The 19,650-nt window shown below is 47.7% G+C and overlaps 1 protein-coding gene across 7 annotated transcripts in view; it reads left to right on the plus strand.

The window, feature by feature from the left end:
• DIS3L2 (DIS3 like 3'-5' exoribonuclease 2) overlaps positions 1 to 19,650 on the plus strand; it is a 259,999-nt gene that overhangs the window by 124,432 nt on the left and 115,917 nt on the right. For all 7 annotated transcript variants that reach the window (XM_060193791.1, XM_060193785.1, XM_060193786.1 and 4 more), the window contains 2 exons: positions 11,628 to 11,728; positions 13,548 to 13,795. In XM_060193791.1, coding sequence (XP_060049774.1) covers positions 11,628 to 11,728; positions 13,548 to 13,795 — 349 coding nt within the window. The remainder of the gene's footprint in view (positions 1 to 11,627; positions 11,729 to 13,547; positions 13,796 to 19,650) is intronic.

Consider the following 19,650-nt stretch of genomic DNA (forward strand, 5'->3'; position numbering starts at 1 on the left):
GTGAGACAATCTGCTTTCAAGATAGGGGTTATAGTACTGTGTGACACAAGTTTTGAAGTGACATCCATCATCTTTGACCAGTTGTGTTGGTTAGAAGCAGGTCACAGGGGGTCGGGTGGTAGTGCAGCGAGTTAATTGCATTTGGTGCTAAGCACAAGGATCCCAATTCCAGCCCCTGGCTCCCCACCTGCTGGGGGGTTGCTTCACAAGAGATGAAGTAGGTCTGCAGGTGTCTATCTTCCCCTCCCCTCTCTATCTCCCCTCCTTTCTTGGTTTCTCTCTGTCTTATCCAACAACAACAACAGCATTAGCAACAATAACAATAATGACAACAAGGGCAACAAAATGGGAAAAAATAGCCTCCAGGAGCAGTGGATTCATATGCAGGCACTGAGCCCCAGCAATAATCCTGGAGGCAAAAAAAAAAAAAAAAAAGCAGGTCACAGCTACTGTCCACATTCAAAGGGAAAGGATCATTCAAGGTCATAAAGATCAGGGTGGTAAGAGGTCCCTGAGGGTTGCCTTATATTTGCTTTCCCCGTGAGTTTTTAATTTATTTCTCCCAACTATGTGACTATCCCCTCCTGTGTTCTTCTTTAGAACAACTTTTTCCCCTCTGTGGTTGAAGTTACTGTGGTCGACTATTTTCTTTATTTCCCTCTGGTAACTGTACTCATTTCTCATTACTTGCCATTTTCAGATTAGAGCTTTATATCTAGAGAATGTTCTGCAGAAAACTTCCCCACTTTCCCTTCTTTGAAACCGTGAGACCAAACCAACTTCTGTCTAGTTTAACACCTGAGTTCTTTTTCTCCATGGCAGCCACACAGGATCCATTCTCAAACCTTCTTATTTGCCAGTTTGGCACCAAAAGCAATGACTCACCCATGTCAGTGTAATCTGGCCTGAGTGATTCGAATTCATCTGATTTGCATTTAGAGCTCTTTATTAAAGAGAAGCAAATTTCCATCAGGGATGCTGCAGACTAGTTGCTTTTGCAGAGTGCCCTGTTCTGTTTCCTGAGGGGCTGATAGATCTTAGAAATGATATAGTCTGTAAGACAGTCCATTCTTTCCTGCTTTGGATGCATAGCTTTCAGCCCTGATGTTTTTGGGTCACAGCAAATGGAATTGATAAAGAAAAGTAGCTGTTGTAGAAGCAGCCTTTCTTTGCCTTTTGCCCAAATCCTGGGTAGACCTTGGTGTTCCCATGGAGGCGGTCAGTAGGATCAACTAGTACATGTGCGTAAAGAGCTGTGGAACATCAGAAAGATATATGTGGAACTGCAGGCTCAAAATACGGCAGAACTCATCAATCTAGCTCCCCAGACTTGGAAGCCACTGTCTCCATAACCCTCTACCATAGTTTAGCGTGTTGGTTTCCATCTCTTTTTAAGTTTTGGTGAAGAGCTAGGTCCAGAAGACAGGAGAAGAAATACCACAAATGAGTTGTGAGTTTGGCCCCTTTAAGAAGCACTTTGATAGAAGTCAGCGTAAACTCAGAGGACAGTCCTCTGCCCGGGGAGCTGTGGTTAGTGAGCTGCAGCCAGCTATAGCTGGAGTACAGAAGTGCCTGTGCCTACATTTTGGGTCTTCGGGGAGCCATGCAGCTAAAAGCCAATTAAAGCTTCAGTGGAGAGAAAGTTGGAAAGTGGTTTCTGCTGGGCAGAAGAAAGATCTGGAGCAGGCAGTGGGAGAAGAAAGCAGGCGAGTGTTGGTGATATAATTAATGCATTTGGCAGCTGGGGCCAGGAATCAGGCAGATGCTGAGAAGATGATGGGTGGAAGGGAGGGTCAGGCTTGGGGGGAAACCCACCCTCTCCCAGGTGGAGCTCTGCGGCCGGCCAACCTGATGAGGGGGTGACTAAGCTCTGCCACAATGAGTACTTCCTCCGTCATGTCTCACCATGAAGGAGGTCTTAGGAATTAGGACTATGTGGGGATGGGGAGTCATGGAGGAAGGCTTTTTCCTCTTAACACTTGAGTATTAGGTATTTATTCATTCATTCATTCATTCATTCATTCAAGAATCCTGCTTTCTTGTCATTCTGACTTCTGCTTGCATCTGCAGGCAGGGTGGAGCCTGAGGTGGCGGCATTTGTGAGGTGCCAGTGGGTGATGCCGGGGCCCTCAGTTTGTGTGGTCTCTGTGTGCCTCATGCCCCCTCATGTGGCATAGTAGTGCCTGGTTGGCTCAAAGGATTGAGCCTGGTGCTGTGTGCTGACTGGCGGGTGGGACTGGGCATTGCAAGGTGGTGCTTAGTAAGTAGTTGCTCTGATTCGAACTCAAAGAGCCCAGTTCCTGGCATGTTTGGGGCTACTGCTTTTGGAGTCCCATCTGTTCCTCCCCTGGCATGGGGGGCCCAAGCTCTGATTGGTGTGACATTCCTCCACCTCCTCTAGCACTGTGCAGGGCTAGAGTTTGGCTTCTGTATTTCAGAGAAAATACAGCAAGAGCCCCTTGCCTTTCAGCTGCTGGACTTTGAAATAATGGGTAGATTTTGGGACCCTGTGACCAGGGCCTCTCTGCCTCCCGCATGAGGCTGACCCATCTCCCTGGGTTCTGGAGCTCCCCCTACTCTCCTTTCCTGCTCAGGAACCCCTCCCTTTCCTGAAGGTGCCCTTTTCAACCACCCCTCCTTGAGTGGTTCTTCCACTGCCTTCTCACTTCCCCTCCAGTGCCTAACCTGTGGGGACCAGCCCTTCCCCCTGCTGACCCACCCCTAGGGGCAGAGGGCTTGTCAGCCCTTCCCCTTACTGATCCACCCTGTGGGGGCCAGCCCTTGGCAGCCAGACGTCACTTCTGGAACTGACTTCACCCGTGTCCTCTCTAGCCTTTGTCACCAGGTTGACCTTGGCGCCTGCTTTCTTTGGCTCCTCTGACCACTTTAAACCACCCCACCTGCCCCCTTAGCCTCCACCCACCCCTCCCTGTGCTGATCTCTCTCTCTCTCTCCTGTGTTTCCCCTCAGCCCACTGCTCTTCTAGTCCTGACCCCTGTTGCTGGAGCCAGCCCACTTCTTCCTTGGTCCTCTGGACCAAACTGAACTTTTTTATTTTCAAGTTGTGAATACTCAAAATTTGAATTTAACCTTGAGTGTAAGAATTACATAAGGTCGGGAGTTGGGCAGTAGTGCAGCAGCGGGTTAAGCGCATGTGACGCAAAGCACAAGGACCAGTGTAAGGATCCTGGTTTGAGCCCTCGGCTCCCCACCTGCAGGGGTGTCGCTTCACAAGCAGTGAAGCAGGTCTGCAGGTGTCTCTCTCTCCCCCTCTCTGTCTTCCCCTCTTCTCTCTGTCCTATCTAACAATGACGACAACAATAATAGCTACAACAACAATAAAACAACAAGGGCAACAAAAGGGAAAATAAATAAATAATTTTTTAAAAAGAATTACATAAGGTCATACCACTGTGCAAAGCACCCAGGCACTGCCTTCATTTCTGCCTCCCCCCTAGGACCACAGTGAGCTCACTTTCACTCCTCTGCCCAGAAGCTGCTCTTCTGTGCTGGCACTCTGCTCACTGGTCTGTGGCTGTGACTTTGCACGCTTTCCAGCCACCAGGGCCTGCTCAGGGCTCATTCAGACTGGCTGCTGGGCTCCACCCAAGAGTTTCTGGGCAGAGGGTGGCAGGGCCTGAGAGCTGGCATGTCAAGAGTTCCCAGGGGAGGCAGTGTTGGTTGCTTCTGTCTCAAGGAATTGAGGCTGTTCCCCTCAGTCCTTTCTCCACCACCACCTCCCCACAAGCATCAAAATCATCTCTCCAGCTATCTGCCTTCTGAAGACCTCTCCACCTAGAACCTTCACCTCCTGCCACCATGGGGAGTGACCTGCTAATTGCTGTCTGCCCACAGTCTCCCTTCTCCACAGTCTGCTCCCCACAGAGCCACCCTGGTGGGGTTCTGGAAGCACAAATTGTGTTCGTCCTATGGCTGCTATCACCCGTTTCTCTCCATTTTCATGTACCAGTCAGACTCCATCTTTGGGATGAAGTCTGCCTTCTTTGCGTTGACTCTGTCCAGCTGAATGCCGTGATGACCCCATCACTAGTCCCTCCTTTGCACAGTGAAGCACATTAAACATATAACACAACTCATTGGGTTATAGCAGGAGCCAATGAAGCATGTTTCCACATACTAACTTTATCTTATCTTTCCGTTAGCCTAGGAAGATGGGTTCTGACTCAGTGGTGAAGAGATATGGCCCACTTTATAACAATGCCCTTGCCTTGTCTCATCCTGCTAGTGTGCCCAGAACAATAAGGTTAGATTCACTTAAAACTCACTGCTGGGGGCCAGGTGGTAGTGCAGTGAGTTAAGCACACATGCTGTGAAGCTCAAGAACCAGTGTAAGGATCCCAGTTCGAGCCCCCGGCTCCCCACCTGCAAGGGCATCATCACTTCACAGGAGGTCAGGCAGGTCTGCAGGTGTCTGTCTTTCTCTCGCCCTCTGTCTTCCCCTCCTCTCTTGACTTCTCTCTGTCCTAGCCAACAATAACAAGAGCAACAAAATGGGAAAAATGGCCTCCAGGAGCAGTGGATTTGCGGTGTAGGCGCCAAGTCCTGGAGACCAAAACAAACAAACAAAAAAACCCTCACTGCAAGCACTGAGAAAGTACAGTGACAATGTGCTGGTGATACTGAGCAGTTCACATGCTCTGTGCCAGTAGACATAGTGTACAAGTAGACATAGTTCATGTAAACTCTTCCTGATTTTTAAAAGGAAATTTGGAGAGGTGTAATTTGCTCAAAGCAACTGAGATTCATCTGTGTCTGGCCAGTCTGGTGGGTCTTTGAACAAACTCACTAAATGTAGAAAAGGGCAAAGGTGGAGCTTATGGGAAATACACTGACCAGAGAGGGGCAGTGGATAGAAGGCAGAGAGAGGGCAGCCAGATATCAAGAGGTCGAGAAAAAGTGGTGCTTCTATGGGAAAGCTCATGCCTGGGTTCCTGGGGGTATTCTGTATGTCCTCTCATCACACTTGTTTGCTTCTGGTTGTTTTGCAAGTCTTCTGTCACACAATTAGGGGTCCACTTCTTTGTCCTTGGTGTTCTACTTGGTTAGACATTCATTGTGAAAACAGGACATGAGAATGGAAGACAGAAAAGGAGCACATACTGGAAAATGTTGAAGATGGTGAAAACAAGACCTGAAAAGGTGAAGACAGACTGTGAAGTGTGTGGCCTTCCTCAGCTGTGCCAGAGGGCCTTCTTTGAAATGATTCATTACAGTTAACCCTTGAGAGCCATGCAATTCCAAGATCACAGAAATTCACACTAGGTTCCAAAACTTAAACTCCTCACGCCCAACCCCCCACCCCAAAGTAGCTTATTAACAAGAGAAAAGAAAGAGAGAAGGCAAGCATCACTCTGGCACATGTATTGTGGGGATCAAACTTAGGACCTCACTTTTTATTTACTTACTTATTTTCCCCTTTGTTGTCATTGTTGTTGTAGTTATTATTGTTGCTATTGATGTCGTCATTGTTGGATAGGACAGAGAGAAATGGAGAGGGGATGGGAAGACAAAGAGGGGGAGAGAAAGACAGACACCTGCAGACCTGCTTCACCGCCTGTGAAGTGACTCCCCTGCAGGTGGGGAGCCGGGGGCTCAAACCAGGATCCTTACGCAGGTTCTTGCACTTCATGCCACACGTGCTTAACCTGTTGTGCTACCGCCTGACTCCCAGGACCTCACATTTTTTTAAACCTGTTTTTAAAATTTTTATTTATTTACTTCCTTTTGTTGCCCTTGTTGCTTTATTGTTGTAGTTATTATTATTGTTGTTGTTGTATAGGACAGAGAGAAATGGAGATAAGAGGGGGACACCTGCAGACCTGCTTTACCGCCTGTGAGGTGACTCCCCTGCAGGTGGGGAGCCGGGGGCTCAAACGGGGCACCTTACACTGGTCCTTGCGCTTTGCACCACGTGCGCTTAACCCACTGCGCCAGGACCTCACTTTAAAAAATTTTTAAAAAATATTTATTTATTCCCTTTTGTCACCCTTGTTGTTTTTCATTGTAGTTATTATTGTTGTTATTGATGTCATCGTTGCTGGATAGGACAGAGAGAAATGGAGAGAGGAGAGGAAGACAGAGGGGGAGAGAAAGACACCTGCAGACCTGCTTCACCACCTGTGAAGCGACTCCCCTGTGGGGGGGTGGGGCTTGAACCAGGATCCTTATGCCAGTCCTTGCGCTTTGTGCCACATGCACTTAACCTGACACGCTACTGCTCGACTTCCAGGAACTCACATTTTTTTACCACAAGATTTTACACTGCACCACCCTCTCCATCCACAAAGTATCTCCTTCTTCTCCTTCTTCTTCTCCTCCTTTTTCTTCCTCCTCCTCCTCCTCTACTTCTTCTTTAGTTTGTGTGCTGTGGTCAGGAATCAAACCCAGAGCCTTCACATGTAAGGCGAGTTCTACACCACTGAAATACATCCCTGGACTAAAATTCTTGTTTTTAAACTGTTCTCTCTCCTGTAGGAGTAGTGAAGTGTTAGGAAGATCGCTGCCTGTCATTTCACACCTTCTGAAATCTTAAAACTCTCCACAGCCTGCTTATAACTGGATCGTAAATTGTTCCTCAATCCTCCCAGCCTCCTTGGTCTTCACCCCACACATCTGTCTTGCTTCCCAGTCTCATTCTGAGTCTCCTCCACCAACTACTTCCCTAGTGGCTCCTGGTGTAGGTTCCTTTCCTGCATGGGCTCCTTAGTGCTCTTTCTGAGTCTCACAACAGTCACACTTCGATCCTGGGCTGTAGAGACACCGAGCTATAAGAATACCAGCTTCTCTCTAGCACTTGTCCTCTGCCTTGATGGAACCTCAGGCCTAACATGAGCTGCCCCACCTGTCTCTCTGATATGTTTTCCTGCACAATTCACCGCTGTGCCCCCCACTCCTGACACACCACCACTGTTCTCCAGCACTACACAGCCATCTGGGACACATCTCCAAAGTTCAGATCCGAGGGGCCTTGATGCAGACCCACCTCCCCAACTAAAACTATTTGGATACAATATAAAAAGGTGTTTCTTGAAACACCGAAGAGCTGGCAGGCATTGCCAACTAAGAACCAGGATGGAAAACCCAGACCACATCGTAGAGTTCACCAGTGGTAGTGGGGGAAAAGAATGAAGTTTGCACTCCTTACAAGAAGAGGGGACCCCCAAAGGGCTACCCCAAGAGAGTTTGTGTAGACCTTGGGTTTGCAGCCCAGCCTCAAGCTGAGTGAGCCAACAAAGAAATATCAGGTCTTAAATTGGTTTGAGGGTGGTGGTGCCTCCAGCTATCTGGCAAGATCAGCTGGAAATTCTTTCCAGAGGAGGGTTTCTTCAGCCTAGGTCTCAAATTAGTCAGTGACCAACACGTAAGTATAACCAGGCACCAACTAAACCATATTCCAAGGACGAGAGCCATCAGCAACCACAAACAATGGAAATAGTCTGTGAAAAAAAAAAATCAGATATTGGAATTATCACAGTCTATAAAAAGCTTCCATGTTTAAAGAACTAAAAGATAAGTTAAAGATATCTGTAGGGATAGGAAACTATGAAACATGACATAGCAAAGTGGAAAAGGAGCCAGGTGAAACTTCTAGAAATAAACATCTGAGTAATATCGTTAAAAACTCAATGGAGGAAGAAAAGTATACATTTGATCAAATAAAAAAAAACACCTCAGTAAGTGAATTTAGCAGAAAATTGGGGAAAGCTGAAGGGAAAATTAACACGATGGAAGGAAAAGTCATCCAGAGTATAACACAGAGAGATAGCTAGAAAGTGCAGGAGACACAGAGTGGAGTGAGAAGAGCTAAAGAAAGTTAGTATATTTAGAAGAAGATGAAAAAATATAAGTAAAGGTGAAATTGAAGATAATGGTTAAGGTTTTTCTAGAGAATTCTACTCCATGCACTTAAGAAGGCCAGTGATTGCTAGTAGATTTCACTAGCACCTCTGCCCTGTTCTAGTACCTCGTTATGACATTTGATTGGCCTATCAAAGCGCTCCTCCTGACACCCAGAAACTCATACTCTAAGCCTATGTTTCTTAAGCCACACCAGGCCTGGGATGGTGACCAGCTTGGCAACATTTGCCTGGAAGGTGAGGGGTGGGGCATCTCCTGTCTTGCCTCTGTTCACTCACTGCCTCCAGTTTCTTTCTTGGTAGTGTCACCTCTGAGATGCAACCCCAGCTTTATGTCATCTCTCCTGCCTTTGTCTCTCCAGCCTAGAGTGCTGTGACTTAGTGCCTCTGGCCTACATGGAGCAGTGTGCATGAGTGCCTGCCTCACTGTCTGCACCTGTAACTTACCCAGCATCTCCAAATGTAAAATCAATGGCTTCATCAAGGAAGCCATTTAGTTATGTTGGTCTCTTTTTAAAAAAATTATATTTATTTATTTGATAGAGACAGCCAGAAATCAAGAGGAATGGGGGAGTTAGGGAGGGAAAGAGATAGAGAGACACCTGCAGCCCTGCTTCACCACTTGTGAAGCTTCCTCCTTGCAAGTGGGGACCAGAGGCTTGAACTTGGGTCCTTGCACACTGTAACATGTACGCTCAGCCAGGTATGCCACCACCCGGCCCCATCTTGGTCTCACATAAAAGACCAGTGCTGGGTGAATTCGATCCTGTGGGCGAGTCCCATGGTCCTCAGCTCATACTGTTATGCTGCAGTGTGTAGGCTGAGGCACCTTGACCCATGGTCTCCAGGGCCCAGATGAGTGTTCAGGTGCCGACTCTCACACCTGCATTCCAGCAAGAAGAAGTTGGGAGGAAGAAGGGGGGAAGGCTGGGCTCCATGCTTACTTCTTTCCACAGCCTGCTGGGGAATCAGTGCGGGACCTCATTCACAAAGATACCACAGAGTAACCTTTTTGGCCCAGTTTTTCATTCTTTTTATTGAGTGAGAGGAGAGAAGAGAGACACCATAGTACTGTGCCTCGGTCCTTGGAATTCTTCCATTTCTACTCATCATGCTTCCATGTGGTGCTGGAGTTTTTACTGACGTGCTGAGTACAGCAAGGCGTACACTCTCAGGAGTCTATTAAATCAAACTCTAGGTTTTCACCACCTGTCCTGGTTGTTCCTGTGCCAGGAATGCCTCCATCAGCTATGAAGAAGGTGTAAGAAGGCATCCCTGCTTCTCAGATCCCATAATCTGTCAGTCCATCTATCATCACCACCAAGGCCAGCAAGCTCAGTCCCCAAGGTGTTGATGACCCTTTGAATCCACCCCAGCACTTACCTCATCACACTGCCATTCACATGTAGGTCACTGCAGTCATTCTCCATTGGCCTCCCAGGCTGCCCATAGCTGGTTCCCATCTCACCCTGGGCAATACCACTTTACAAAATCCTTAGCCAGCTTCCTGTTGCCTTCAGGCTTAACTTCAGATTCCAAATCCTATCAGGCCCACCTGACTGCTCCCATCTTCCCCACTCATTCCTCTCCTGTGAATCTCTGAACCCAAGTGGGGAGACCTTTGCCCACCTATGTTCATAGCAGCACAATGTATAATAGCTCAAACTTGGAAACAACCCAGATGCCCAGTGACAGATGAGTGGGCTAAGTTGTGGGTTATATACACAGGGAGTACTACTCAGCTGTTAAAAATGATGAGGTCATATCTTTCACCTCATCTTGGATGGAGCTTGAAGGAGTCATGTTGAATAGGGTGAGCCAGGAAGAGAAGGATGAATATGGGATGATCTCACTTACGCGCAAAACTTAACATAGACAGAAAGGAAAAACACAAAATAATTTCTAATTTCTTTTAATCATCACTGACTCTTCATTGCCCAGTACTGAGTAAATGCAGTAGAAGATTAATGAAGAAGAAAAATGGTCTTGTGACTACCACATGAGGCAGGTCCTCCCACTAAGCTGATGGCTTTGTTACTCAGTGTGGCCAGTGGCAGAGGTTGGGGACCTACTAAGGTGACTCGCTTTCTAGCCTGGCACTACATTTCTAGGCTCCATTGCTCACCTGTGACCTTCATTCATTATATGGGATACATCTGTGTCTCAACAAATCCTGGGCTCTGCCAGTCTGTCCCTATGAACTCAACACCTGAACCACTCACGCCTAGATATTTGACTCGATAATTATGCTTGGGCTCATTCCCACAGTGTGCCCTCTTTCTTTGGATACCTCCTGGTATGACCTTGGGAACAGAAGACTTGCTTGTTGTGATAGCATCCGAAACAAGAACCATCTTCTAGAAGGAGTCACCAGTGACCACCAGAGAATGTTCCATCCTCAGGATTTGGCTGGCCTTGGAAACACTCTCAGCAAGCTGCCTGGATTACTAGCCCCTGAGACCACATCCTCAACTGTGAGATGGCAAAGTAGAGCCTGCTCATTCACAGCCATTCCCTGAGCTTCCCTGTGCTGAAGAGCATGTTAGCAGACGCACTTCAGAACAGAGCAGTAACATGTGTGGTCGTTCATTCTCCCCAAGAGGACAAGTGACGTTCTAGAAGGCTGATGACTCGGGGATCCTGAAATCTGGTGTGAAATAGAAGATGCTCTTGGATCATGCCTCTCTCTTACTGATGGACTGTGAGCAACAACGGGATCTTCTTTTCCTTTTTGAGAAAGAAGCAGTGAGATGTTGAGTGGACACCAAGGTAGGAAAGCTTCAGTGTAGAAGGAAAAGCCATCAGCCAACCTTCTTGAGCCCCACCAGGTGAGATGACTCCAGTGCTTCCAGAGGACACAGGATGGGCAGAGTTGGCTTCAGCTGAGCCTGTGCTCTGAGGTGGCCAGTCCCGAAAAGGATTTATTTATTTATTTTGGTTTTGGGAATGTCTAAATGATGGCGATCAGTCCAACTTGCTCTCAGCTGGCTACCTGGACTGGCTCCCATGGACACCCCTAACATCCAGAAGCCCAGCAGAGCCGGAGAAGACTACTTTGTGAGGGAAAGCCAGCACAACCCACGAACAGACAAACATGTTCAGAAGTGTGTGCCTCGCTGCTTTTGGTCATGAGCGGTTTTAATACCTCTGGTACAGAGCCGAGCTCCCAGTTTATTGGGGAGATGTAGTTTCAGTTTCTTGGGTGAATGTGTACTTTATAAGATTTTTAAGAAAGGAAATCAAACATTAAAAGACTTTAAGTGCTTGACCCTTTATATAATATCACTAAGAAAAGTCAGGAAAATCAGGATTGGCTTTTTTCTTTATGTATTTCATTAATATAACCTCTTTTCCACCATTTTGCTTGCTATGGCTGGTACCAATGCCCTTTTGAAAGTTAACATTTATTTTGATTTTGTTTTATTTCAGCAGATGTGCATAATAAATTAACCTATCAAGTCTTCACTGTGGACTGGGCAGTCAGTTTAACATCTAGTTTTTTGGGCATTGAACAGATGGGCAATTTAAGTTTGACACCCTCCACTTGTGTCACTAGTTAAGTAGATAAGATGGAATCTGCTGAATGTGAGTTCATGTCTATTAAGTGACTGACCTTAGCCAGTCACCTTGACTTCATTTGAGCTAAATAAATGGCATCCGAGGCGTCTTCCTGCTCTGAATTAAAAAACCCCACATAGCCGCTTGGATATGCAACTGACTCCTCCTCTTCTCTTCCTCTCTTTAATTTAGGCAAAGAGAATGCAGACACATCTGTTACAAAAGACCAGAGAACCTCGGTGTCACAGGATACACGCTCCTCACCAGAGAAGTCGCTGCAGAAATCTGCTAAGGTCACTGCCTACAGGTTTTCTCCATTGCCCAGGTGGTTGTCTCCTGAGCTTCCTCTGTGCCACTCAGGACTGTAGTTGGCCAGTTAATAATACGAATAAAAATAGAAAGCACTGGGGACAGGAACTCATAACAGTAACTTTCAAAGTGTAACCTTTTTTAAAATTGCCACCAGGGTTATTGCTAGGACTTGGTGCTCACATTATGAATCCACCACTCCCAGTGGCCATTTTTTCCTTTTTTTTTTTCTTTGTAATTTTCTTTAGGAATTAGATAGGACAGAGAAATTGAGAGGCAAGGGGGAGATACAGATGGAGGAAGAAAGACACCTGCAGACTTTCTTTACCACTCATGAAGCTTTCCCCTTGCAGATGGGGAGTGGAGGTTCGAACTTGGGTCTGTGCATATAAGGTGTAAGCTTAACCTCCACCTAGCCCACCAAATATAACTTTAAACATATAATTGTATTTTCATTTGCCTGTCCTTGGCTGGAGGACTCAGACCTTCCCTCTGAGTGTGGGGTTTGTTGATTGAAGTTCTGCATTATCTCCTCCTGTTGTGATGCTGACTTGTGGTTAATTACAGTGGAATAAGATCGACACACTGGTGAAGCAACACAAATGTAGATAGATACCTTTTAGATTTTTATAGCTTTTGTTTGTTTGTTTTGCTCCAGTACTTTTAGTTTTTGTCATGTCTATTTTTAATTCAAAAGTCAAGTCTTTAATACATCTTTCCTTCATTCTCTGAAGTATTTAGTTTAGTTATCACAGGAGCAAAGAAACAGTTGCTTCTGCATTCTGTTTTGCACAGTTGAATTTTATTTTAAGTCATCTATGCTGTTGGCCTATGTTCACCCCCAGCAATGCCAACACCCAGTGTGGAAGGAGTAGTTCCAGGAAGAGACCAGAGTGGCCTTCTGGGGGCGGGGTTTCTTCTGTCACTGGGGAATCCAGGGCTGTCACTCAGTGCCACGAGTGGCCAGGAGACGATCTTCCATATGGACAGGATTTCTGTGGCATGTGTGCTGCTCCTGACTGCCCGTCCCATTACCTACCCGTCCCATTACCTGCCTGCTGAGTTCAGCAGCATCTATTGAATACTGACCACATTCCAGGTGGTGTGCTGGAGACTTCCGGCAAGTGGAATTTATGATAAGCCTGTGTATCAACCACGTTCACAGACTTGTGTCCCACTTGACCTGTCACACATTGCATTGAAATTTTGGGCCTGGGTAGTGGTGTACCTAGTTGAGCACACATATTACAGTGTATAAGGACCTGGGTTTGAGCCTCCACTCCCCACCAGTAGGCAGGGAAGCTTCATGAGCAGTGAAGTAGTGTTGTAAGTGTCTCTGTCCCTCTTTCCCCCTTCCTTCTCAATTTCTGTTTGTCTCTATCCAAAATAAATAAAGTATTAAGGAAATTTCAACTTCAGCTCGTCAACATTTAAAGCTTTGACTTGGTAGTTAATAGTGGAGAAACAAAAAACAAGGCAGTAAGAGGTGGTTCTGTGGCTTGCGCTCTCCCTCTCCCTCCTCCCTTCCCCCCTTCTCATTAGTAAATAAGTCGATTATAAGTAAAGGCACCATCACCTAGCCCCCCCCCCCATTACTGCATGGCTTTCTCTTAGAGATTGTTGCGCACAGGAATCTGAAGTCCTTGCAGTTAACCTCTCGATCACTTAGTCCCAGAGTGTCATGTGGAAGCCGTACAAACTACCAGCCCAGCTCTTATTTCAGTGGCACCCCCCCCCCGGCCTGTCCCTCCACCACCCAGTTCTGCAGAGGGGCCGCCTTGAGCCTGTCTTTGGCGTTTACAGGTGGTTTACATCTTGGAGAAGAAACACTCTCGAGCTGCCACTGGTCTCCTCAAACTCTTGGCGGACAAGAATAGCGAGCTGTTTCGGAAATATGCCCTCTTCTCTCCCTCGGACCACCGAGTGCCTCGCATCTATGTGCCCCTCAAGGACTGTCCCCAGGACTTTGTGACCCGGCCAAAAGATTATGCCAACACACTCTTCATCTGCCGCATTGTGGACTGGAAGGAGGACTGTAATTTCGCCCTGGGGTAGGTGCTTTGTGGTGGGGAGACGGGCTGGCAGCGTGCAGGCAGGAGGCCGTTATGTAAGCTGTTTGTGCACAGTCCTCTGGCTTCCCTTCCTCCTCTTTTTTTCCTTTTAATCTTTCTTTCCCCCTTTCCTCCTTCCTCTCTTCCTTCCCTTTTTCCTTCCTTCTTACCTCTCCTTTCTACCAGGGCTTGGTTCCTGTGTGATTTCAGTACTTCCTGCAGACATTTTTTTTCTAGATAGAAGGTAAGAGACAGAGAGACCAAAAAGAAGAAGATGAGAGGCAGCACAGCCCCACTCCACCCTCATGAAGCTTCCGCTTTGCATGGGACACCCACGTGGTGGCGAAGTCTCAGACCCAGGTTGCCTTGCACGCGGTACAGTGTGTGGTCTACTGGGTAAACCATCTCCAAGCTTCTAGTGATTATTTCTTTATGAAAGCATGGGTACTTGACATCTTTGGGCCTCTGTTCTTTAGAAATTCCCCGGGGCCAGTTGGTGGTGCACCTCATTGCACACACATGTTGCAATGTGCAAGACCCTGGTTCAAGCCCCCAGTCCCCACCTGAAAGGGAAAAGCTTTGCAAGTGGTGAAGCTGTGCTTTAGGTGTCTCTCTCTCTCTCTGTCTCTACCTTCCTCTCAATTTCTGGCTGTTTCTATCAAATAAATAAAGATAATAAAAAGAAGTAAACAAACAAAAGGGATATTCCCCTCCTACCACCTTAATGAGTCCCTTATAGATTCCCTAGCACCTTCTTTGGGGGGGGGGGGTGTGGAGTGGGGAGGTCACGAGCAATAAGCCCAGCCCGTGTCCGTGACTATTTCCTGCTGTCACGGATTCTGTTGGTGCTTGTGAACTGCGAAGACTTTGTTACATTAGATGGTCAAACGATCTCTTCTCAGAGGCTGGTGTTGAAATATACCAAAGTGGGGGCATGCTCATGGGACCCCAGCCACCCATGCTGTAGGTCAGGAATAATGGAAGGTGTGCTTGTGTGCTCTTTCCTTTTGGCCCTGATCTCCGAAAGTCTCACCTATGGCACTGAAAGCCGCAGTAAGCAGGAACAGTATCCCTTGTGTTTATGGAAGATGTCATCCCTCGGTCTTGCTGAGATCTAAGTGATGTGGTCACAGAACATCATGGCGTGTGTGTGTGTGTGTGTGTGTGTGTGTGTGTGTGTGTGTGTGTGTGTGTTTCCCAGATAAATGTGTGTGTGTGTGTGTTTCCCAGATAAAGAAGAGAGGCAGAGGGAAAATGAGGGGAGGGGAGGGAGGAAGAGAGAGAGAATGAGAGACTCTAGCATTGAAGCTTCCTTCAGTGTGTTGGGGTCCAGGTTCTAACCTGTCTTGAGCTCATGGCAAAGCAGCACATTATCCAAATGAGCTTTATTTTGACTTGAAGAAACTGCTGGGCCTAGCTGTTCGATCAAATGCTGTTCCTATTTCTCCCCCTCCCTCCTCCCTTCCTTCTGCCTTTTCCTTCTTGTATTGCTGGAGCCTTGTGTATACATAATTTCTATGCTCTAGCCTGACTTTTTCAGAAAGAGAGAGACAGACACAGAACAGAAGCGACCCCATAGCACCAAGCTTCCCCCTTGAGCCATGGCACTGCCAGGTACTCTGTGAGGTCTCTGGCCCTGACCATGTGCCCAGTGAAGCAGGTGAGCTAGCTCCCCAGCCCTGTGCCTGTCTTCTCACAGTTGGTATTTATTTGAAAATAAAAACATTAACTTTTAGGTGTCTTTTCAGCCCTTTGCCATGCTTACCATCTGGCAACGGATTTGCAGAATTTGAAAAATGCACAAACTTAACCATGTTTGCTGTGACACTGGCCCATGGGGTGACCGTTGGTCCTCTTAGTCCTCTGCCTTGCCAGGCAACCCATCTTGGGTGTGCTCTGTGGTTACGAGTACCAGTCCTGAGCAGGCAGCCCCCATGACTGCTTTGATTGGGGTTAGCCTGTGCTGAGCCCTTTCTGCCCTGTGCAGTGAGCCAGATTGAGTCTGGAGGTCACACCTACTGTGATTTAATAAGCAGTGTCCTGGCCACATTTTCAGGGATGGGTGGCTCAGGGTGGTGCTTGTGATCTCAGGGCCACACAGGCATGATTGCACTTTCTCTTTTGTTCTCAAGTAGTGTCATCACTCTCTAAGCTCATTATCCTCACCATCGATTCAAAGGCCTGAGCACAGCCCACACCTGGCCCCTGCTGACCGTGCCCATCACCCTCTGCTGGGCAGGGAGAGGAGAGGACTTTCACACGGGAGCAGGAAATCCAGCCTGGCCTGCTATCTGCCATGCTGTCACGCCCCATTGTGCAGCCTTGATTGGACCACTTCCTCCATATTCCAGTCCAGAGGGCGTGGTCTGGAAATCTTCATGGTGTGAGCTTCTCTTGGTGCTCAGATGGCCTCTCAGGGTCCTTTTGTACCATGACTTCATCCCCGGCTCCTTCCTTCTGGATAAAGAACAATAATTTAAAAGTGAGACAGGCCTTTGAAGTGTCAAGAAAGCCCATTAGGAAGTAATAGCCACTTTCCCTGATAAACAGCATTGGCTGATTCTCACCTTTAGCTGGAAACCCATGCTAACCTTTTCTCAGCCGTCTTCACGTAAGTGACTCTCTCATGGAAGCAGGCCTGCTAGAATCTCCGTGGAAAAGCACAAGCTTATCTTCAGCAGTAAAATGTGGCAGGCTACCCTGACGCCTGTCCCGGATGACGTCCATCTTCTGAGGGGCGCAGGCTGCAGCTGTCGAGCACGTTGGTGGTCGGCTGGCCACTTTGTTCCGGCTATCAGTTACTGATCTCTAGGAGCTGAGGTCACTGCTTCCCCATCAGAACACACTGTGCCCCAGAGGCCTGGCTTTGCTCTGCCCACCCTGCCAGGTGGGGACCAGGAGTGGGAAGGTAGCACTTGCTGTGGGTGGGAGTGATGTGGTCAGCTTCCAGAGAAACTTGGCCTAAACACTGAGTCTGGCTAGCATCTCCTTTCTGGCTCTCTCTCTGCTGCACTCGCCCCTTGCAAGAACTAGGCTCTTGCTGCCTGTATCATTGCTACTAGCTACTCAAGTCCAAGGCCAGTTGCTTCTTCTGAAGTTAAATTCCACGCATGAGACAGGTATTGATCATGTCTGGGAGCCACCAGGCCCTCTTCTGTGACCACTATCAAGGGAAGCAAATCTTCTTCACAGCAATGATAGCCTGTTGCATGGATATGTAGCAGGTGGGAGGGGAGCAGCTGGGCAGTGCTATACCCACTAGAGTGCACATATTACCATAAGCAAGGACAGGTTTAAGCCCCCATTTCCACCTGTAGGGGGGAAGCTTCACCAGTGGTGAGACATTGCTACAGGTGTCTTACTGTCTCCCCCTTCTCTCCCTTTTCCCTCTCAGAAAGGAAAAAGAAAGAAAGAAAGAAAGAAAGAAAGAAAGAAGTAGATGACCATTGGGAATAGTGGAGTCTTCATGCCCCAGAGGTAATGCTGGAGGCAATTTCAAACAATAATAATAATAAAGTCTTAGATTAAATTGGCTCTTAAAATCCCCCCTTAAGCTAACTTAGCTCAAGGTGGGGACTTCAGTCTACTTGGTGACCAGTTAGAAACGGGGCACGTGAGGACAGACTCTTGGATGAGCTCCCAGGCTCCTGACTTGGGTGATGGTGTATGATGGCATCTGCCCCCCATTCACCAAGAACCCCTTCCTTACATATTTTCCCGGCCAGCCTGCCAGCCTTGTGCCTGCTGCCCCTCCCTTCCCAGTTGCTGCTCTCCCTCTCTTGGAGCTGGCTCCCCAAAACACTCAACTCTCCAGCCCAGATGTTCACTCACAAGAAGCCCCTGGGCATCAGTCCTCCCTCCTGGGTGCTCCCCTGGAGGCTACGAAGTGCAATGTGATTCCAGCCCTCACCTGCCTGCAGTGTCCTTGCTCCTATGAGTTGCTTACTTGGCCGTGAGCTCCTTTAGGACAAGGGCAGTGGGTAGAGGAATGTGACTGGTTGACCCCAACGTCTTCACCCAGCCACCTCAGAAGCTGTCCCTCAGGCTAGAAACCCCAGGAGAAGGGATTTCAACTAGCAAAGCATGAGCACCAAGGTTCTGTTGTTGGAAATAAATAACTTGACAGCAACGTGAATCCATTAGGTTAGATCAGGTAGAGAGTCCCAAATTCAGACTGCAAAGTGCACTAGTGTGTGTGCATATGGGGCTATGTAATGCCAGCACTTTTGGAAGGGGGCTCAAAAGGGCGCTGATCTTACCTTTCTTGAAGATTCTGCTTCTCAGGCACCACCATTAGCTATTTTGCATCCCCAGTTAAGGGAACTGCAAGAACATTGCTGTCTACAGGAGACTCTAGTTGTGGCAAAGTTACTTTCCTTGAGAATTATCCCGAGACTTACCAAGCCTTACTTGCCTCTGTGGGGTGTAACACTGGCAGTGCCACGAATCTTAGCCCCCTGGTGCTGTCAGAAGCACTGAGGTCATCAGTTCTTAGTGAACCATTGCTGGCTTTTGGATTCACTGCTTTTTTGCAATGCATCACAACATACTTAGTGCTTCTAATGCTTCGTACTAAACTTGAGTCCAGGATACTTAAAAAGTCACATTGGCTTGCTTGCTGGAAGGATTTGCAATTACATAATCAGTTTTACAGTTTTAAGAGCTTCCCAGCCCTCTTAAATCTTCTTTCCCCTTAGAAACTCTTGCCTTGGAATTCACGCCTCTGTGCCCTCAGGCCTTTGTGAAATCCATTTCCCCAGGTCTAGAGTCTGCAGATATATATCCTGGGCATAGAGATATCAAGGCCCATCTACCCAGATTGGCCATGGTCTCTTCTTGAACACATCAGTATAAACCGGAGGAAATGGACAAGTTTCTCAGTAGCTCCAGGGGAGAACATGATAATGTTTCTTGGCAGCTTTCTGAAGATGAGCGATGTGGATTGCCCTAGAGCAAGCTGACATACTTCCCTGCACCATTTCCTGGCTCAAGGGCTGGCCAGGAGGAGAGACGGTGCAGATCTGGAAGGGGTGAGAAGTTTTGGACAGAACAGAGTGCTGTCAAGTATGAGTAGACAGTTGTTGAAATGTCACCCTCAATGAAAATGTCATGTTCTGCTCATTTTCATGAATGGAGGACAGCAATTTCCATGTGTGTGTGTGGGGAGGGGGTGGAGTAACTGGGCAAGGTGGAAGGAAAGGAAGGCCTACTGACTTCTAGAATCTTCCTCACTTTCCAGTTTTCCACACACAAGCTGTCGGTTATCAGATAATCAAGGCAAGGTTATGGGAGCCAGAGGCAACTTCGTTAGGCTCTGTGTGTGAGTTGAGATAGTTGTTGCATTTCATGAGACTGGGTGTAGTAGGAGAATGAAGCAGTCACAAGGCTGGTTGAAAAAACAACCAGGAGAAACTCACTCCAGTAAGGGGTCAGTAAAGCAAAAAAAGCTGCAAGCCACCTTTCCCTGTGACAAAGGAGCGTCTTGCCTTCTCTAGTGTCTGTCCCATCTCTGAGGACCCTTCTGATCCAGAAGTCGATTTACATAACCCCATAAAACCTGAATCACCCAATTGTAACTTTTTGAGTCCTTTTCTGGGGGTGTACAAACTACTCAGGCTGAGGAGGGGGCTCTGGTTTGGTGACTGTTGAGCTCCACCTGGTGGCCTGCAGGGATCAGTTTTGGGAAAAGCTGTGTCTTCAACACTGAGTTTTCCTTGTCAAAGCAGAGAAAACTAAAAGGCATGGATGAGAAGGGTGTTGGTCCAGGGTTCCATCACCACACTGTTGTCCTCACACCCAGGGTGCTCAGGACCATTGCAGAGCTGTGAGTGGCCTCTGGAACTGTGGTGGCACTC

The sequence above is a fragment of the Erinaceus europaeus genome, chromosome 7 (genome assembly GCF_950295315.1).
Source record: "Erinaceus europaeus chromosome 7, mEriEur2.1, whole genome shotgun sequence".
In the NCBI taxonomy this organism is placed as follows: Eukaryota; Metazoa; Chordata; class Mammalia; order Eulipotyphla; family Erinaceidae; genus Erinaceus; species Erinaceus europaeus.